We start from the raw sequence: 20,522 nt of genomic DNA on the forward strand, positions 1-20,522 counted from the left end.
CAAGCAAAGATCTATCAAGAATTATTGTATTCTATGTGCATTTATGGATCTTTGGTTTCAAGTGTAATTGCTTTCCACTATAATTGCATAAACATCGTATACAGTTCACCGAAAGCAACCACATTTCTCTATAAACATGTTATTTAGCTAAAAAGGATTTTTTTCTTCAAGAACAATTCCGTAAGTGTTCATAAGCAACCAATGCTTGTGTCCATAGAGAACGACCGCCCGCAGGCAACATGTACAACCACAGCCCATAAGGTATAATTTATGTTAAAGTTTAAAGGCTGTATCTATCTTTCTGTGATGATAAAACATACACTTTTTATACGTTTAATAAGAGACATTAAAGAGTAACTCCAAAAGTGTAAACAATTATCGCAAATAGCAGCAAGGAAATCCGTTAATACAAAATAACAATTAAAATACATGATATAACATTATTGCAAAAAGTCACAATTACGTCGTTAAGAACCCCCCCCCCCCCCAACACGTTTAGAGTTCTTCAGCGACAAACTTACATCCGAGTGATTAATAACCAATTGAGCATCGCACTCTTGCACCTTCTCCTTATCCTCAAAACAAGGATAACATTTATGTCCCCACTATTAGGCTGCAGTTTCCGGTGTCCCATAAAATTATTAAGAATGCATACAAACATGGACAAAATCGTTAATTTTTACGTTGGATTATGAAACATTGACACGTTCGAAATCAAGGTTACAATTTTGAACAACAGGAGTCACATAATCTTATGCCTGACTTTTTAGGGATTTTATTGTTTGCAAAAAATAAGTAACAGACACTGATGTTTCCGCCCTCCCGATATGTTTAGACAGTCATATCCACTATATATATATTCAAGAATGGACAGAAAGACAAAAAACTTAATTCTTCCAAAACAGCCGAAATTCCTTTCATTACGATCCTTAAAACACTGAAAAACAAGCTTTAGGGCGTATGTAAATACATGTACACAAAGACTGATGGACAAGTGCAATGCTGAACTCTTCCTAAATCGCGGGGGCATAAAAATCACACGTAAAATAGATTGCACGTCTAGTGTTTGTCAGCAAATGACATCACAGCCAAGTTTCCGTTGATCATCCATTGAGAATCTCTCGTCTGCATCTCATCAGCCTGTCCCTCACGCAGCCTGGTCACCACATCCGCTTTCAGTGCGCGAAGGCTAACAAGAGGCCCGGGACCAAACCCCTGAAGGCTCGTAACGAATGGGGTGCTAGCTGGCCAATTAAGGTCCGCAACCAGTTTGCGATAATTCAAATCGCCTTTAAAAATAAGCAAACCAGATTGCGTCAGTTCCATGTATAAATCATTTGAGCGCTTTTCCATTTCGCAATAAGGGAATGGTAACGTCCAGAAGTCATGGGTATGGATTTTCCAACTGCCGTTTTGCAGATCTTCTTTCTATCGTTTGCATACGAAATCCATTGCTATACTGTTACTGGACGTAAGAAAGCTCAATGTGTGGTCAAAGTCGTCCTTTGTGACATCAGATACAAACCATGAGAGTGCTTTGCAGTGGAAATGTATGAAAGAAGCCAGCTTAGCCGCGAGCAAGAATTCAGCCAGACAGAGGTCAGTAATGATTTCAAACCCAGCGTTGTCCAGTATAACGTCAACCCTGACGGGCCCTGTTTTCCTGAAAACAGTTATATTCATGCCATAGGACCTTTGGCTTTATAATATTGTAGAACATTTTTACATTTAATTTAGTGCATTATTTTTCAAGGAAGGATCAGTAATGCAAATGTGATAACTTTAAATGTCAGTCATTTGTCATTTCCTGATATATTTTATGTAGCCATAATTACAGGAAAATATTTATCATACTGATAATTTTGTTATACATTCTGTCTTATGACCTTCATAAGATAAGACACTTAAGTTACGGAACAGTGGGATCTAAAGAACGCTCCCACTGCGGGAATCAAATCCATGACCTCTTGGTCGCTAGGGGCACACCATATCTCCTACGCCACCAAAACCCTTTTCGCCGTGGAGAAGTGCATATGAAGTCTGCTTAGCGACTGGGTTAGCGATCTTTTATAAAAACGTTATATATAACACTCAGAAGTAATGTTTAGCAAGAATATACAAAAACTAGGAAAACTAGGGATGAACTAATGGAACATCCATGGCCTCTCTACCTTTAAAAAACCATAACTTTCGGTACATCTCATCGATCATGATCATCTTAAGTTATATTTACAGAAACAAAACATAGACAGCTTAACAAAAACATTCAACACAATGAAATACCATACAGAAGATGCAGCACAAAACAGTCACTTACTGCAGCTGGTTCCATACGAGGTCAAGGTCATTGATCAGCACATACTCTCTGAGTGTGTCTACCTGGGCGAGGGGGCATGAGACCTGAGAGTTCTCCATGCCCGCTGATATGGACAGGTCACACTTGTTGCCCCACAGACACACCTGTGACAATACCAAGATGACTTGAACTGATATTACATGAATGAGCAACATAATTTTGTTTGTTTAGGTTGTCACTCTTTTTTAAGCATAGAAACATGTTTTAAACAATATGGAACAGATGTCAATTTTTTTTGCAACCAACTTTCGGCAATATTAATGAAACATTATGGATGAATTGTAAAGATTAATATTTTGCAGACACTCTCATCTGTTTGGCCAGCATCCTATATAAATGTACATTATACAGCATAACCATTGTACAGTTTTACCATTGAAAAGTATTACCATTGTACAGTATTACCATTGAAAAGTATTACCATTGTACAGTATTACCATTGAAAAGTATTACCATTGTACAGTATTACCATTGAAAAGTATAACCATTGTACAGTATTAACCTTGAAAGGTATTACCATTGTACAGTATTACCCTTGAAAAGTATTACCATTGTACAGTATTAACCTTGAAAAGTATAACCATTGTACAGTATTAACCTTGAAAGGTATTACCATTGTACAGTATTACCCTTGAAAAGTATTACCATTGTACAGTATTAACCTTGAAAAGTATTACCATTGTACAGTATTACCATTGTACAGTATTACCATTGTACAGTATTACCATTGTACAGTATTACCCTTGTACAGTATTACCATTGTACAGTATTACCATTGTACAGTATTACCCTTGTACAGTATTACCATTGTACAGTATTACCCTTGTACAGTATTACCATTGTACAGTATTACCATTTTACAGTATTACCATTGTACAGTATTACCATTGTACAGTATTACCATTGTACAGTATTACCATTGTACAGTATTACCATTGTACAGTATTACCATTGTACAGTATTACCCTTGTACAGTATCAATACTTTTCAGTGTTTTCCATTGCCAAACATAAGCATTCACAATTATTATCAATGGCTAACATTATAATTGTCTTACATTACCATTTTACAGCATTAACTTGCAAAGCACAACACTTGTACAGAATTATTTATACTATCGTCAAATATTACCCTTCGGGCATTACCAAACATTATACGTAACTAACATTATCAATGTCAAACATTACCATTGAACATCATTGTTATTGTACAGAATTACCATTGTCCAACATAACCTTTGCCCAATATGATAAATGCCCAAAATGGCCCAACAAAAACATTATGTATTCCCCACTTTATCTGTGACCCACATAACTATTTCCCAGCACAACAATAATAATTATTGTTCAACATAACTATTTGCCAACATTACCATTTCCCAACATTATTGATGTGAAAAATAACCTTTGTAAAGCATTACCATTGCAAAGCATTACTATTGTAAAAAATAATCATTACACAACATTATTATTAATCAACATCATCAATGACCAACATTACAGTACTATTGGCATAACAAATAACAAACATTATAATTGTTAAGCATAACAAATATTTTACGTAAACATTGCGTACAAAAACCACTTACTAGCATCAACAGAGCCTTGCCTAACCATTATCAAGCATGACACGCAGTTCGTAACAGTGTCAATGCTCTTAACTACCAATGTCAAAACCATGGACAAATATATAATTTTGTTTCCTTGAAAATGTCTAATATTTTTCAGTTTTATAATTCACGAAACTCTAAAATAAAAGATAAGATTCTCCATCACATCATCATTTATATGATACAATATTTCCATGCTAACAAAAATTATTCTCTATAATCGTTATGTAAGGCCATGTTAATCATAGAAATCTGTAATTCTGATGATGATAATGGATTACAATCATACAACGGTAATGTTATACAATGGTTTTGCTGTGCATTGGCCATGCTTTAGAATGAAAGTGCTGAACAGTGGAAATGGGTAGCAATTGAAATACTAAGAAACAAAATGTTCGGCAATTGAAATGCTAAGAATTGGAAATTCTGGGCATTTAAAATGCAGAGGCAATGTCAATGCTTGGCAAAAAACACTGTGCGATTGGAAATGCTGAGCAATTGAAACACTGCGAATAATTACTTGACAATGTCACACATGTATTTGCATTTCCAATCATAAACATAACCTTTTAAGAGCATCACCATTCCCAGATAGACATACTGCTACCCAGTCATTTAAATAAGCAGTTGTATCCAGCAATGCAGTATTTTTCTATAATTTTTCCTTATGTGTGGCAGTGTGGACAACCTTTAGCCTAAAAACCCTGCATTGGTTAATTGTGCACCAAGATTATTTTTTTATTTAGAGTGGCTTATAACATTTTCTTTGTCTCCAGTAATAGAATAAGCTGCTTTATCAAACTTAACATTTCAATGACTGGTGTTACCTAGTATTAAGTTACGGAGCCCTGTACAGCTCAGACATGCATTTTCACCTGCTTGAAGGCGCTAAGAAAATCAAATTTAATTAAAGAACTTTCTTAAAAGATTCAATTTCAAAGCCTTTATTTCCGACCCAAAGTTACTGATGAGAAGCCTAAAAATGAAACCTGAACAGCTTCTGAGTTACTCTTCTGAGTTTGCTTTCGCGAGGGAAAGGGTTAAATGGGTACCTGCATAAATTGATCAAATAGTTCCCTGGTGTTTGACTATTTGCCGCCCTCAATTTCCTTAACGAGGGAGAACAGGGACTTGTCGAGAGTGTGAACAGCCTCCTGAGGCCCTGATGGAGCCACCTCCTTCTCTGCTCTGAACACATCATACTGCGTCAAGCACGAACTGTGAACATCAAGCATGTGCATAGAGTGTTGTCCTAGATTAGCCTGTGCAGTTTGCACAGGCATATCATGGACACTTCTCGCTTTTATAGAATTTTTTGTTTTAAGGAAATCCTTTCAACAAACAACAAGTTTGAGCAAAAAGTGACATCCCTGATTAGCCTGTGCTGACTGCACAGGCTGATCTGGGACAATTCTTTATACACATGCATTAAGACCCACTTTCCCAGAGGGTGTAAATCGCCTCATGGGAGCTGACCAGAGCTCTCTCATTCTCTCTCATACTGCTTCATGCATGGACTGTGAACAGAAGGCAGGTTGTATGTAATAGAAATGTACTGTTGTATCGGCAAAAAGTCACTTTATTTAAAAAGCAAAAACCATTCACATTAACAAATTGCACACTATTTTACATTCATGTATTTATTAATTTGTTTATACAAGTCAGTAATAAAAAATGACAAAAGTTTGTGTAAATAACTAATGAAATGGACAAATCATCACAAAACAAAATGTTTTAACTATGATCTTTAACTATTCTATAAATCTTCAATATTTAACCTAGTTAACTACCAGTATACTAAATAAAATAGCAAGATATGATACGGGTCCGCAATTCCTAACATTGTCAGCCCAAGATAGAGACGGATGGCGTTTGTTGTCGAATCAATTTTAGAGCCAACGTCGACGTGCAAGAGTATGGAAAAGAAGAAGATTGTATTTTAATAGGCGATTGGTCATTCGCCTTAAATCAAAGACTAGCGGGCAAAAAGTTATCTCTTGATAATGTTTCTAGAGTTTCATTATTGCTTTATATATATCCCACGATTTAGGGAATCATACCAAAGGGTTGTACAAGACTTCACCAAACACTTACAAAAATAAATCATCAAATTATAAACATCTCTAATTATTTCCCAAGAGTCATTTTTTAATATTAGATTTGTTTGATCTTTTGAAGCCCTTTATGATTTAAATATGATGATACACCTTTGTATTAAGTTTAGTTCAAATTGAGTTTGGATCCGATAAGCCTTCAAATGGTATTATACAGACATTATTAGACAGAAACACATTTGGTCAGAGAAGCAAAGTAAACTATCATGTTTATACTCGTTTAATGTATGTAGGCCAAAACATCTAAATTATTAATCTATGGCCTTTTATGTGCGTCGAGTGTTTTTCACAATTATTAAAAAATAAATAAAAGAACGATCACGGAGTGACCGAAGCTTACTTACGGGTAAACGGGGCTACCACAACACATAAAGCCGCCAGCAATAAGCTACCGAAACCCTTAGACTCGCTGTCATTTTTTTCTCGATCCAGTTTGTCAGGCCTGTTGTTTAATTCATAAGCAGCCTTGCCCAGTTCCCTGATTTGTCTTTCGGTAAACCGAAAATTGTTCTTGGTAAACAATCAAGGTTTTCAAATAAATCTCAATAAATGAAATTGTGTGCTCGTATATTTTACGAAAAAGCATTATGAGTGTGACCACAACTCAGCATTTCGCCATTCCATATAAAAAGGATGAAGGGAAGAACGTATTCGGTACATTTGTTTTATTATATGTACAGGAGCTTAAATAATAAATTACAAATTAAGTTCCACTACTAAAAGTACACCATCGGCTTGTTGATTTTTTTTCTTGAACAAAATAAATGTCTAGGGCCCTTGATTACTCGGTCCGAACTTTTTACTTTAAAAAAGCGATGTAAAAACATCACATTGAAAGGGAATTGTTTATATCATATTTTTAAATTCAATCCCTTAACTATACGGATCCTAAAAAACATAAACCTAAAGTTAGAAACAATATTTAGAATAAATGATAAATAATATGCTATATCGGAAATCGAACCATGGTCATTCGGATCAAAACGCTAACGCAGTAACTACTTACTATGCACGGTTTTGCTGTTATAGCTGAATGCTTTATATCATGCGAGCAATAATTCATTTAATGTGTTATTCATGTATTGTGGAATTGTGACTTAATTAAAAACAACCCTATAATTAATTCATTTATAAACTGGTATTGTTTTAGTTAAATGACTTTTTTGACCCCCAACAATAGACTTAAAGGGGCCGTCCAACAGATTGGTAAATTGACAAAATTAAAAAAAAGTTTTTTCAGATTCGCAAATTTTCGTTTTTGTTATGATATTTTTGAGGAAATAGTATTACTGACCATTTACCATGCTCTTAAATATCCATTATATGCATCTTTTGACGATTTGAAAACCTGAAAATTATAAAGCGTCGTGCGACGCGAAACGATTGAATAATTTGGAAAATTCTGTTGTTGTAGTTATATTTTGGGTAACTACGAGGATTGCTTATATAGGTAAAAAAAATACATCCGCTTTAAGCATGAGCATTGATGGTCGAGTGGTCTAGGTGGGATACTTATTACTCCAGGACTCCAGGAGTCAATGGTTCGAGCCCTGTTGAGGGTTACTTTTTTCCTATTTTAAAAAAATGGATCCTAGTGTGTGTGTGTTTTTTTACTGGCGATTTTTATGTCAAATGTTTCAATTTATCAATGTAAAGCATTTAATGACATTCTTCAATACATGCCAAAATCTTTTGGACGGCCCTTACATATTTTATTCATTATCGGTTACCATATTACTTCCTGATATTTGCTTTACGCAAATTATTGCATCATGACATTCTATAAAACGACTTTCATGTAAGCGCATTATTCAAACGCACAAACGTTGGTTTTGCGTATCTGACGGCATTGTGTTTACTTTATAAACGACAGATAAGAACAGATTAAAGACTACACATTCATAAATCAGTTATTGAGTGTCATACTAAATTAAAAATAAAACTCAATAAATCGAGTCTTATAGCTTTTGATCGTGTTCCGATATGTAATCATATTTTCCAGTGCAAACGGTGAGGAAAATGAGATGAGTGAATGATGCATCGCCTTATACTTTGAATTCACATACATATTGCTAATTCGGTATTTCTCTTTTTTATACTTGTGTGTTTGGAAAAAAAATTGCCTTTTTAAATTGTATGCATTACTTATTTAACATTACTTGGTCAAATAACAAGTTTGAATAAATAATGGTAGAAAATAAGCTAATGCATTTAACAAAAGTAATCGCCAACTTGTGTAATACATGAAACGTAACTGCATTTAAATAAACAGCACATTTACCAGTATAATCTTAACAAATTAAAAAACAACAACATTAAACCACTCATATTTCAATGTAAAGCAATTCCTTTATTTAGAGGAAAGAAATTTGTTAAACCAGCCATGTTAATACCCCATTTATCGAGAACAATATTGGTTGCGATGCAAGTACACTCTAAGTTTGATTTGCATTAGCTTTAATCATAACTACGGAATCCAGATAGTTCCATCTATAATCTCGCACTTCTTTCATAGGTGGCCGCCCAATGGGAGGTGTATCTGTTTTTGTACGGCGTACATTAAGCCCACTGGCGAGAAGAGTTTGTGAAACTTTTGAATTTTAATTTTTATTCTTGATAAGAACTTGTTAGGTCTTGAAAATGATTGCGTGTTTTGTGCATTATATTTTCCTCCGCAAGAGTCGCCCGTGTATCATAATATAAATCAATCAGCATGGCGATTGTTAGAAGAAACGCCTATAAACAACGATTTGTTAAGGTTTGGTTTAATACTGATGGTGACTTAAATGCACGTACTGGGCACGAAATTGACTTTGAAAAATTTGACTTTGTTAATGTTTTAGAGCGAAGTGAGTTTACAGATATTGTTGGGAATGAAATTTCAAAACCACGAAATTCGCGTAACAACGTAATCAATTGGTTTGGGAAGGATCTTTTGGCTTGCTGTAGAATGTATGCTTGTCTGATTGTAAATGGCAGAAGTGGGAAGGATGCACGGGTTGGAGACTTTACGTTTATTAATCAAAATGGCTGCAGTACTATAGACTATTTTATAGTTTCAGCGACTTTGATGAAGCGTGTAACCGATTTTGATATTTTGTCTATACCTGAAAGTTGTCACATGCCAATTTCAATGGTAATGAATAGTACTATAGACCATAAACACACAGAATCCTCTGCTGATGACACATATACGTATTATAAATGGAACACTGGTGAAAGCTATGGCGAAAGTGTATCTGACAGAGTTATAGCAGGGTCGTTTGAAGCGCTTAATAGCTTGATTGATGACACACATGTAAATGTGAATGATGTTTTAAAAGCTTTTGAAAATGTTCTTCTATCTTGCTCAGAGTTTTTAAAACGTACAAAACGTAGACATTAACGTAACATTGATAAAACTTGGTATGATAAAGACTGTACAGTGGCGAAAAGTAAAGCCAGCCTAAGCTTGAAAAACTTTCGGGCTAGCAAAAAGGTAGAGGACTTGAATAAATATATCGCAGACAAAAAACACTTCAAATTAACATGTAAAAATTAAAAACGTGTATATGAAAAAGAATGTATTGGAAGACTAGACGGCTCAGTAAATAACACAAAGTCGTTCTGGTCTCAAATTAAAACTCTAACAAGTACTAAACACAAGTAAACCCAAATTTAACACCTAACCAATGGTATGACCATTTTCAGCAGTTGTTTGCCAATGAAAATAGCGAAGAACAAAATACAGAAACCATTGACCAAATCATGATCAAACAGATGAAATAGATTCCATTCATGAAATGATATTAAATTCCCCCATAACAGACGAGGAAATCACCGAAAGTGTTAAAAGCATAAACTGTAAGAAAGCTGCAGCTGGTGATCTTACTCCACAGCATTTTAAATATGCGATGCCAGCACTTTTACCATACCTACGCAAGTTATTCAATCGCTTGTTTACACACAATGAGTTTCCCGAGGCTTGGTCAAAATCGACTACTAATTCCAATTCATAAAAAAAACAACATGAATTCACCAGATTATTATAGGGGTATTGCTCTGCTAGACATTTTCAGCAAGATATATATCTCAATACTGACAAAAAGGCTTACATTTTATTCCAATGCTTTGTCTAAACTATCTGAAGCACAGTCTGGCTTTCGTGCTGGATATTCGACAACAGATAGTGCTTTTGTTTAATAATCCATTGTGACTAAATATTTAAGTAGAAAACGCAGACCAGTATACGTGGCTTTTATTGACTTCAAAAAGGCATTTGACTCAGTAAATAGGGGTATATTAATTGAAGTCTTAAGAAAGAACAATATACGAGGTAACTTATTAAAGGCTATACAAGCTATATATTCTTCTGTCAAGGCAGTCGTTCGATCACAGTCCACGTATACAGAGTCTTTCGAATGCCCGATTGGACTAAGACAAGGTTATAGTTTAAGCCCCAGGAATCCAGTGATTTCCAGAAATTATAGAAATATGTATGTTGATGTTTGCTGATGATATCGCTTGTATCTCAGATACAGTAGCAGGTTTACAGAAGCAACTGAATGTGCTACACACTTTTTGCCAAAACAATAAATTAGCTGTTAACACAGAAAAGACAAAAGTTATAGTTTTTAAAAAGGGTGGTCCGCTTTCAAGAAGGGAATAGTGGTTTTATAATGGCAACAATCTAGAAGTTATCTATGGATTCTGTTATGTCGGTGTATTTTTCACAAATCGACTCTCGCTATATAAAATGGCAGAAAATATGTGTGTTAAAGCTCAAAGAGTTTTGGCTCATTTATTTAATTCTTTTGGTGAATTGCCATACCTACCTGCAAAGACATTTTTCAAAGTTTTTGATGCAAACATATGTTCTATTTTAATGTATGGTTCAGAACTATGGGGTTTGAAACCAAGGCAATGTGTTGAAAATGTACAAATGTATGCATGTACAAGATTCCTTAATGTAGGTCAAGGAGCATGTAACGATGCGGTTCTAGGGGACCTTGGTCGTTTTCCAATGCACATTTATACTGCGAAACGGTGCATAGGTTATTGGCTAAGAATACTTTCATTGCCTGATTCAAGATATGTTAGGATGTGTTACAATATGCTAAGATATTATGATTCTATCGGCCAATGCAACTGGGTTACAGACATTAAACATGTCTTATACTCAAGCGGCTTTGGCTATGTCTGGGAAAATCAAGGTGTTTTAAACAATAAACACTTTTTTGTGTATGTTTTAAAATAGATTAAAAGACCAGTATACTCACACTTGGAGGGGCAATGTTGCTAACAACGCCAAACTAACCTATTATATGGACTTCAAACAAGTATTTTCTAGGGAATTATACATTGATGTTGTAGACGTTACTTAGTTTAGAAAAGCTCTAGCCATGTTTAGAAGATCGTTTCATAGCCTACTGGTAGAGAAAGGTAGACATTATAATATTGGTAGAGAAGAGAGAACATGTGTTTTCTGTGAAATCGTCGTTGAAGACGAATTCCACTTTGTTCTGATTTGTCCCTTGTATGAAAGTATTCGTCAAAAATATATTCCTCATTTTATATACAAAACAAACACTACTTCAATTTTATAAATTTACTCTACAGATATTGGAAACAATCCGTAACTTAGCTATGTATATATACTATGCTTTCATGCAACGAGATGAATTCATTAAGGGTACAGAGTAACTCATCATCATTGCTTATATATACTTTGCATTGTTGGCTTATTATGTGCTTCTAGTAATGAGAAACTGTGTAGACTTGGTGCTTTTGGATTTATTGGAACTATATATCCTGTCATATTATACATGCACAATATGGACATTCCATATCGGACGACTCACATTATAGACATGCGGTGTGATAACTCCATATTTACTCTATGTTTATTCATTGAGAATGCATTGTCTTTTTATAAGCTCTCCTTATTTCGAATATGTTCTATCCTTGACTAACCATTGTATATTATGATGTTTATATGTTGAATATTGGCCGGAGGCCATATGTACGAAATAAAGAATTGAATTAAATTCATCAAGGGCGACACTAGACACACGAACCGTTACTTGATATTTTTCTTAACAGTCGCGGCGACGCACGATATTTTTATTGACAGTCGCGGCGACGCACGATATTTTTCTTGACAGTCGCGGCGACGCACGATATATTGAACACGATATATGGCCCTTGTGTAGGTAGCCCAAAAGGCGATATATCGTGTTACATATATCGTTCGTCGCCGCGACTGTCAAGAAAAATAACGTGCGTCGCCGCGACTGTCAAGAAAAATATCGCACGATATATTTAACACTATAAATCGCCTTTTGGGCTACCTACACAAGGGCGATATATCGTGTTAATTACATCGTGCGTCGCCGCGACTGTCAATAAAAATATCGTGCGTCGCCGCGACTGTCAACAAAAACATCGTGCGTCGCCGCGTCTGTCAAGAAAAATATCAAGTATCGCTTCGTGTGTCTAGTGTCACCATTAATGAAAGAAGTGCGAGATTATAGATGTCTCTATCCGGATTCCGTAATAAACCGTAGTTAAACAAGCCGGTTATTGATGAGGGACGACAGGTTAGATTCCAGTAAAACAATCTCTTATTGGATCTGTAATTAAAACATTGAACTGTCATTGGGGTTTCCTGGTTGCTTTCTTTGTGAAATGTTATTTACTTGTTTTTAAACTTATTCAATATGTCAAACATATTCCATAACACAAAAAATCCAGATAAACTGGATTTGTTTTCGTTAAATTGATCTATTGCGTAGTAAAATATAGCCGTATGATCTCATTTAAATTTGTTTCATTTACTGTTGCATAGGTCATCAAATAGTGTATAGGCATATGCACAAAATAGCAACACATCATTTAAGACAGAACATTGTTTTCGTGTGTATCGGGAATTTAGTTCAATGTGCATATCAATTATTTCTGACACTCATGTAATGTTGGATATTGCATGTACACGTAAGTGACTAATAATTAAATAATTATGATGATATTTGATTTTTTTTCATAATACCTCAGTTCCAAATAGAGACCGATCACCGTCCGATTAGCGGACGACGCATTTCCGCTCATCGGGCTGGCGCCCGGACAATGATCGCACGAATACCGGGTCATTTGTTAGCACCAGGCGGCGTCCGGATTAATTTTAAGTCTCACTTAAAATTTAATCAGACGTCGGGCCCGGGAATGAATCGAGTTGAGATCGAAAAAAGATCGGACGATCAAAGCACGATTATCGGCCGGCGATCGCCAAACATCGGATTTAGTGTACGTGTATCGGCAAAAATCAAGGTATTTCCAAGGGACATATACATCGGCCGGCGACCGTCTGATTGCCGGAGGGCCTCCGCACGATGACTGGCGGACGCCGGACGGAGCACGTCGTGAGACCGAAGGATTCCGGTTAATGCACGTGGACAGAGCACGTGGGTAGATTCCACGCCAAATACCTCCAGCTTCCATTTTGAAGTCAAGATGCCAAAGAGAAAGGTCGCAGTATGGCATCTGCAACCTCCTCAAGCAGTAGATCAGCTGGATCAGCCCAATGATGGACAGCATGACCAGGGGAAAAAAGAGCTAGCGCAGCCGGAGATATGTAAGCAAGCTGAAGCAATATTGCCAAGTTCTTTGAAAAAAGAAACACACAATTTTATGACCTGACCTACTAGGATTTCAAAGACAGGGTGAACAAAAATGCAATCCTCAACGAATTTGGTGATCAAATAGGATACGATGGTAAGTAAACCATGTTTTGTGACACTTTCGCTAAAATGGTGGCATACAATTGCCTCTTGCAGCATTGCAAAGTGTAACAACTTCGTACACCAATTGTTTGTCAAATCCTGAATACTGATGCATGACCGGTAACTAAATGTCAAGTTTGTTTACATGTGTTATTTTAGACAATGATTTAGTAATGCTTTGCATTCTCCGAAATATGCTCCACAACAGTGTGGATAGTTCCACCGTTCTCTGAACATCGCTTCCACTTCACGCCATTCTTCAGTGGCTGACGGTGTTCTGACGACTTCGTCCTTGAACTCTCCCACGATTACACGATACACAGAAGGCACAAACATGGATATCGTGTTGTGGGCCACTCGAGCGCAAGGTGATAGCCAGTTTTATGCCAATGCTCAGAGGAGGCCGTCTACTAAAACACAAAAATGTATGAGGTGTTTGAAATCATATCTCTAAAATGTTATGGTCAAAGTCACTCTTAAAATCCACGCTTTGTGATTCCGCATTCTCACGGCATTCACATTTTTCAGTTTAGGTACTTGGCGCGGTATTTGTACACAAACAAACCTAATTCGGTAGTGCTTAGATAGATTTACTTATTTCGACAAAAATAACAGATCATTGAACAAAAACAACACACAATTGAAACGAATGCACGCGAAATGCTTAGAAATATTACGAATGCATTTCGTATTAGCCGGAATGCACTTCGAATTTTAATTCGAACGACATTCGGGATCTTTCGGTCTCTTCTATGACTAGGTTATAAGTATGTAAGTACATCAATAAGTGTGTCATACACAAATATGATTAATTCCTCACATATTAAACATTTTATTTAAATACGATTATATGTCTTAATATGTTGTCATGAGTTGTACGTCATGTTGTATAGTATATGTTATACATGTAGTAACTCTGAATCGATGATATTGTTAACTACACATATATCATTATTTAATGTGATCTCACATACTAACGCTTTATTTACATACTATTTATATAACTGTATTGTATATTATATGAACAATCTTCCTGAATAAAGCAATATTTTAAGAGAAAATGTTTCATACAACTTCAACTCACTCTTGACTATTTTGAATGCGAGGCCGGACTCGTGTACATAATTCTTGAAATAGCTCTGGCTTGAGACGCAAATAATGCTCGAAATCGGCAGCGTTTTAGAGACGCAGTTAATGCAAAAGGTCTCGTATTGTCCGTAGATGGATCGTCTCTGAATACAAGGCTTGACAAAACATCGTCTTTGACGTCGTTGTGGTTCTTCGAACTCCTCCACCGCTACCTAAGCAGCAACTTTAATGTTGAGGCGGTGTCTGGCTATTGCTAGGTACGAGTTGCCTGTGACCAAGAAGCGAAAGGTGAAAACTGTCCGATTGCCGATCGATCATCAGCCTCTCTTATCGGATGGCGGACGGCTCCCAAGTGTCCAGTCTTCCGATGCCTGGAGATCGTACACATCGGTCGGCAACCGGATTATTTGCGACTGAGGCATTTTATGACTTTATTATACGTCTTTGCACATTTACACAATCTCTCGTGTATCGCATCATCATCATCAATCCCTTGACCGGTTTAGCCGTTGGGGGGAAATGAGGGACGACGATACATTTATCCTCCTCCAGTCAGGTCTGTTGTGTTCTGCTGAGAGTAATTCATCCATGGGAAGGGATGTCTACTCATTTAAATTGTCCACCCAGTTGTTTTTTCTCTGACGGCCTCGACGTCTACTTACCTCTAGCGTGCCCTGGAGAACAGTCTTGCACAGGGAGTCGCTACTGGTGACGTGTCAAAACCATGCCAGCTTTTGACGTTTGACGGTCGCCAGTAGGAGCGGTTGTGGACCAACAAGTGTTGCAGTTATGTTCCGGACGTACTCGTTGGCCTTTTCTCCGTGTAGAAAATGCGGAGCAATTTTCGGAGACATTTATGTTCAAATGACTGTTTCCTGCGCTCTGGGAATTGTCCAGGTCTTGCAGCCGTAGAGTAGGATGGAGACTATGAGGGACTTGTAGAGCCTGTACTTGGTGGGGAATCGTGTTTCTATGAATATGCAAACAATTCTATGTACGTATGCTCGTTAGTTAAATGGCATTTTATAAGAATTATTTTGAAATATATTTTTTTTTCTGTTTGCTTCAAACTACTATGTGAGTTATAACATGATATCAAAGTTAAGATATGTAAAATTCTCTTACTTGATAGTGTACCGGTTTCGTTGCATTTTACCTATTAACGATTTAACAAGGAAGAATGCTTCAATGGTTTGGCCCATCACTATCACATTACATGACCATTAAAAAACACAGCACGTATGATAACTCCTACTATTGATGGTATTACCAGGCAGCATTTCTCAATTGGACCACAGACAATACTTTAAATTAGACCATGATCATATTAGTATTAGGAGTTCGGAAACATTATAGGCAATTTATTAGAATTCATGTCTTAAGACAGTTATCGTCATCACATATTTAAGATTTACTTATAAGTAATACAAACACATTAGTACGAAGCGAGTTAAAGCTTGCCTTGAAGACTTACAAATTAATATAATAAATAAAACACGTCTTTTGCCTCTACAACTAAACGTTGATCGTGGATATTTTGAGTCTGCATGTATGGGAAAATAATTCTACTAGTTTCGCAATATATTTTCTGACGAGTTACATTATAAAATACATTAGGTTTTAAATATATTGCATTGCGAGATGCCTGTTTCGTCGGTACCGTGGTGTCAATAGGGAACGTAAGCAATGTGTTAAACTAATGAGTTTGTTTATTTAGTGTTAGATAATTTGATTATTAAATACAAAGTAAATTAATTATGTTAACACTGTTAATGCAAGTCGGCGGTATTATATTGAAACTTTTATCATAAATATCACCGTGAGAATAATTCTACTCAATTCTTTGTTCCATCGAGTAATTGTTGTTGCCTTGCGATACTAGAAATTGTTATTCCACCCAATCAAAAGTCTGTGAATAATGACGAAAGGCGTCGGGGTCGAATTAGTTGCTTTGCGTTTCTTTACTATTACATAATAATTACCTCCCTTAGTTTTTAGGCCTTCATTGATGCGTGAAGATATTTACTAATAAGCGATGCTGAAGGCAACGGTCCCCTGTTTTTATCGCATTAAAAATATTCGTGGCGACTCGATTAATTTTAGTTACAAATCATAAGGCAGACAGCCTGAAGAAAAATATGTATTATATTGCAGTTAATATGACATTCGACTTCCGAGGGCTTCAGAAGGTACATCGTGATTGTGAGGGTGCGCACATAGCGTTCGATGGAAGCCTCGGGAAGTCGGCCTCGCGCTACATAATTTGGGGACAGCAGTGGAATAAGTCATATAAACCTTTTGACAGTACCAACCTGTAAGCCCAGGCTTCAAAATGGCTTAATGTAAAGAAGCAATTGTTTTCGAATAATTGAAAGCGATGAGGCGGAAATATAATAAAGCCCTCGCAGCAAGATGTGACACGTTGGCGTTGGAGAGGGAACAGGAGGTATTAAAGCGTTGGAACATTCAAGTGTTGTGAAGGCAGCCACGTATGACGGATCCACGAATCATCATTTTGCTGTTCCTCGCCAAAGTAGATGGCGAAGATATTGTTGTGGAAAGTCTTGAGCGAAGATTGAATGAGCTTATGAAGAAGGGTGAAACTGAAAAACATCGACGATGCTATCTGTGCGGTTCACCGAAGATCCGGAAAAGGAAATGCCCTGATTACCGGCGAAGGAAAGAAGTTCAAAAGATGTCGACTTCAACGAAGCCAGAATAGCTTCAAATAGACAGTATCAATGCTCAGGAAGAGATTCGTTAATGTATTATGTTCGTAAGTGTTTTTTTAAGTTGAATTGTGTACAGTTTAGGTTGAGTTATACTGTTTGATTTTATAAGTTTTTATATTTGAATCATGAGGGGACTCATGTCAAATCGGAGGCGTGGGTAATATGACGAAAGGTGTCGGGGTCGAATAAGATCTTTATGTTTTTTCACTGAACCATTATAATTGCCTCCCTTATATTTACATTTGCCATTTATTCAATATGAAATTTAACGTGTAATTTGAAAAGTAAATTAATGCCCTTTTTAAAAATGATTTATAAAGCATTGTTAAAACATTTGATATTTTAGGAATGTGTCTAGTAAAATCCTGCATATATATTCGGCTCGTTTCTATGGCAGTGAATGAGAAATTTATTATCGGTAATCTCCGTAGAAACGGAAGGCATTCGGTAATGTCGTTTGTTTCCAGATCGTGCCTTTCTCTTGGCTAGGTGGCGCTCTGTTTGTCAGTATATAAAAGCTCGCAAATTGGCAAATTCGTCACTTCTCCTGCGGATGCTAGCGCTAAAACATCTGAAGAAAATGGACGGTACTCTGAAGAACAGTTATCTGGAGTAATTGGGTAATTACGTTGACTTCAACTTGACTTGCCCGGGCTGCAGAGTTCCTGTTGCATGTGAAGAGGTTCTTCAGATGGTTGGAGTCTACGGATGTCGTACAATTTTTAGGCAGTTGCGGAAGCTTCATCTAGTGGCGGAAGCTTCACCTAAGGCCTTGGAATAACGAAGAGCTAGAGGTTCATGGAAGTGTGCAGATATTGAACACTGAAGCTTCATTAAAGGCAACGGTCCCCTGTTTTTCGCATTGTACATATTCGTGGCGACTCTATTATTTTTAGTTTTTAATTAAAAGGCAGGCAGCCTGAGGAAACTTATTTATTGTAATGTATTGAATATGTCATTGGCTTTCCAAATGACTTCAGAAGGGACATCGTAATTGTGAGGTCGTGCACAGAGCGCTCGGTGGCGGCCTCAGCCAGTCGGCCTCGCGTTTCAATGCCATGCCTATTGAAACAGTAATCATCAGAAATCGAGTATAGGTAACCCTATTGACATGTTTTAAGATTATTAAATTTATTATAAATCTGAAAGACAGCAGCTATTTGCTTTTTTCAATGTATTGTTTTATTTGAAAAAGTTTATCAAATGCTTGCAAATGTAAAAACACTACTTTCTGAAATAGTGTTAAGCTTCAATTATGGGGGAAATTTCAAGGCAAAGTACGTATATACAATACCCACAATAGTCCGGTGGCCCTTGGACAAAAAAATATGGCAGCTTCAGAAAAAAATATCTGGCTACATTTGTACTTGCTTTTGACCTTTTAAATTTGGTCAGGTATATAATCATTTTAATATACCTAATATCTTGTCCAGTAATTGATTACTGAGTTTCACGGAGACTGTAGATGAAACTATGAAACAGTAATTTTTACTCCAACTGCAAATGGACATTACTTGTTTATGTTATGCTACGTTCACATAAACTTAAAGTTGATGCGAAATCTTTTTTCAAATGTACCTCAATCGTACAATCTCATCTGTTAAATATATGAATATGCATTCACATTTGTAAATACATATCGCAAATACCTGTGTCATTGCTGAGGTATAAAAAATAGGAAACAAGAGGGCTTGAAAGGTCCAAAGTTGCTCACCTGCGGATAAAAAGAAATGACATGTTCTTTGCAGCCCAAGATATCAATAGAACAAATGTTCTAGCCAAGTTTTATGAAGAATGAACAACAACAGTGTTAACAAGGCAAATATTGATGACGCACAACGGAAGACAGACAATTGACAAAAGGTAATCACAAAAGTTCACCATGAGCAAAAAATATTATGCTTATAAAGATTGTCACCATGTGTGAAGATCAGCAAGTGTCATTTAGATTGAACTAAAAATGTGACTTGTCTTGTAACTGTACATGTTGGAGGGAATGTGTGGATAAGTTTGCACCCCACAAAATGAAATAAAATACATTTTTATAGTGAAACAAAAATAGTAATTTATAGTGCAACATGTGTATAAATATCTAGTGAATATTATTAGAAAGTGAAAATTTGGAACACTTATGGGATAAATTAGTAGTTTGAAGAAGTTTCTACAGAAGAATCTTATAATATTTGTGTGACACCTGATATATTACCTGTATGCTTACAATTAAACACACCTTGAAATCCCTGAACATCAAGGTGTAGAAATGATTATAAAGGACAAAAGTACTATAGCTAGTGATAAGTGATTGCTAATTATTTACTTTGACACCCCAGGGAAGAAAATAACTGTACGGTAACTGTACTGTAACAATTTGAACAATGAGCAACGATACAAAAAAACAGCAAAAATTAAACTTCACGGGAACAAAACCACAGACAAAGCCTGACAATAGTAACTCAAGCATGGAGGAACTTAACTCAATAAATATACAACTTCAAGCCATGACTGAAGGCATCTCCAACTTAAGGGAGGATCTCAAAAGAATGACAAAAAAGATGAAGTTAAAATGCTAATAACAAACACTGTGACAAATCTCATAAAAAAACTTGAAGAAAACACAAATAAAAAAAATGAAAAAGTAATCAATGAAAAAGTAAAGGAAATGCAAGCCAAAATTGACAGCATTGATTTTGATTATAAAAACCTCATAGAAAAAATAAAACAATTTGAAAACATCATTGAAATCAACAAAAAGCACTGCAAGAACAAATTGACAAAACCAACGAAATAAGCAAAACCGCACATAAAAAAGCTAATTACAACGAGCAGTTATCCAGAAAAAGCAACATAAAAATCCTAAATATTCCA

General features: G+C 36.1%; 1 protein-coding gene across 1 annotated transcript; it reads right to left on the minus strand.

Annotated features, from left to right (window-relative positions):
• Positions 1-1,059: 1,059 nt before the first annotated feature.
• On the minus strand, positions 1,060-5,134 carry LOC127871310 (damage-control phosphatase ARMT1-like). The gene is given in 3 exon segments (XM_052414090.1): positions 1,060-1,663; positions 2,318-2,460; positions 5,018-5,134. Coding segments are annotated over 3 exon segments (753 nt in total). The 5' UTR covers positions 5,024-5,134.
• Positions 5,135-20,522: the final 15,388 nt, after the last annotated feature.

This window comes from Dreissena polymorpha, chromosome 3 (assembly GCF_020536995.1).
Source record: "Dreissena polymorpha isolate Duluth1 chromosome 3, UMN_Dpol_1.0, whole genome shotgun sequence".
NCBI classification, from domain to species: Eukaryota; Metazoa; Mollusca; class Bivalvia; order Myida; family Dreissenidae; genus Dreissena; species Dreissena polymorpha.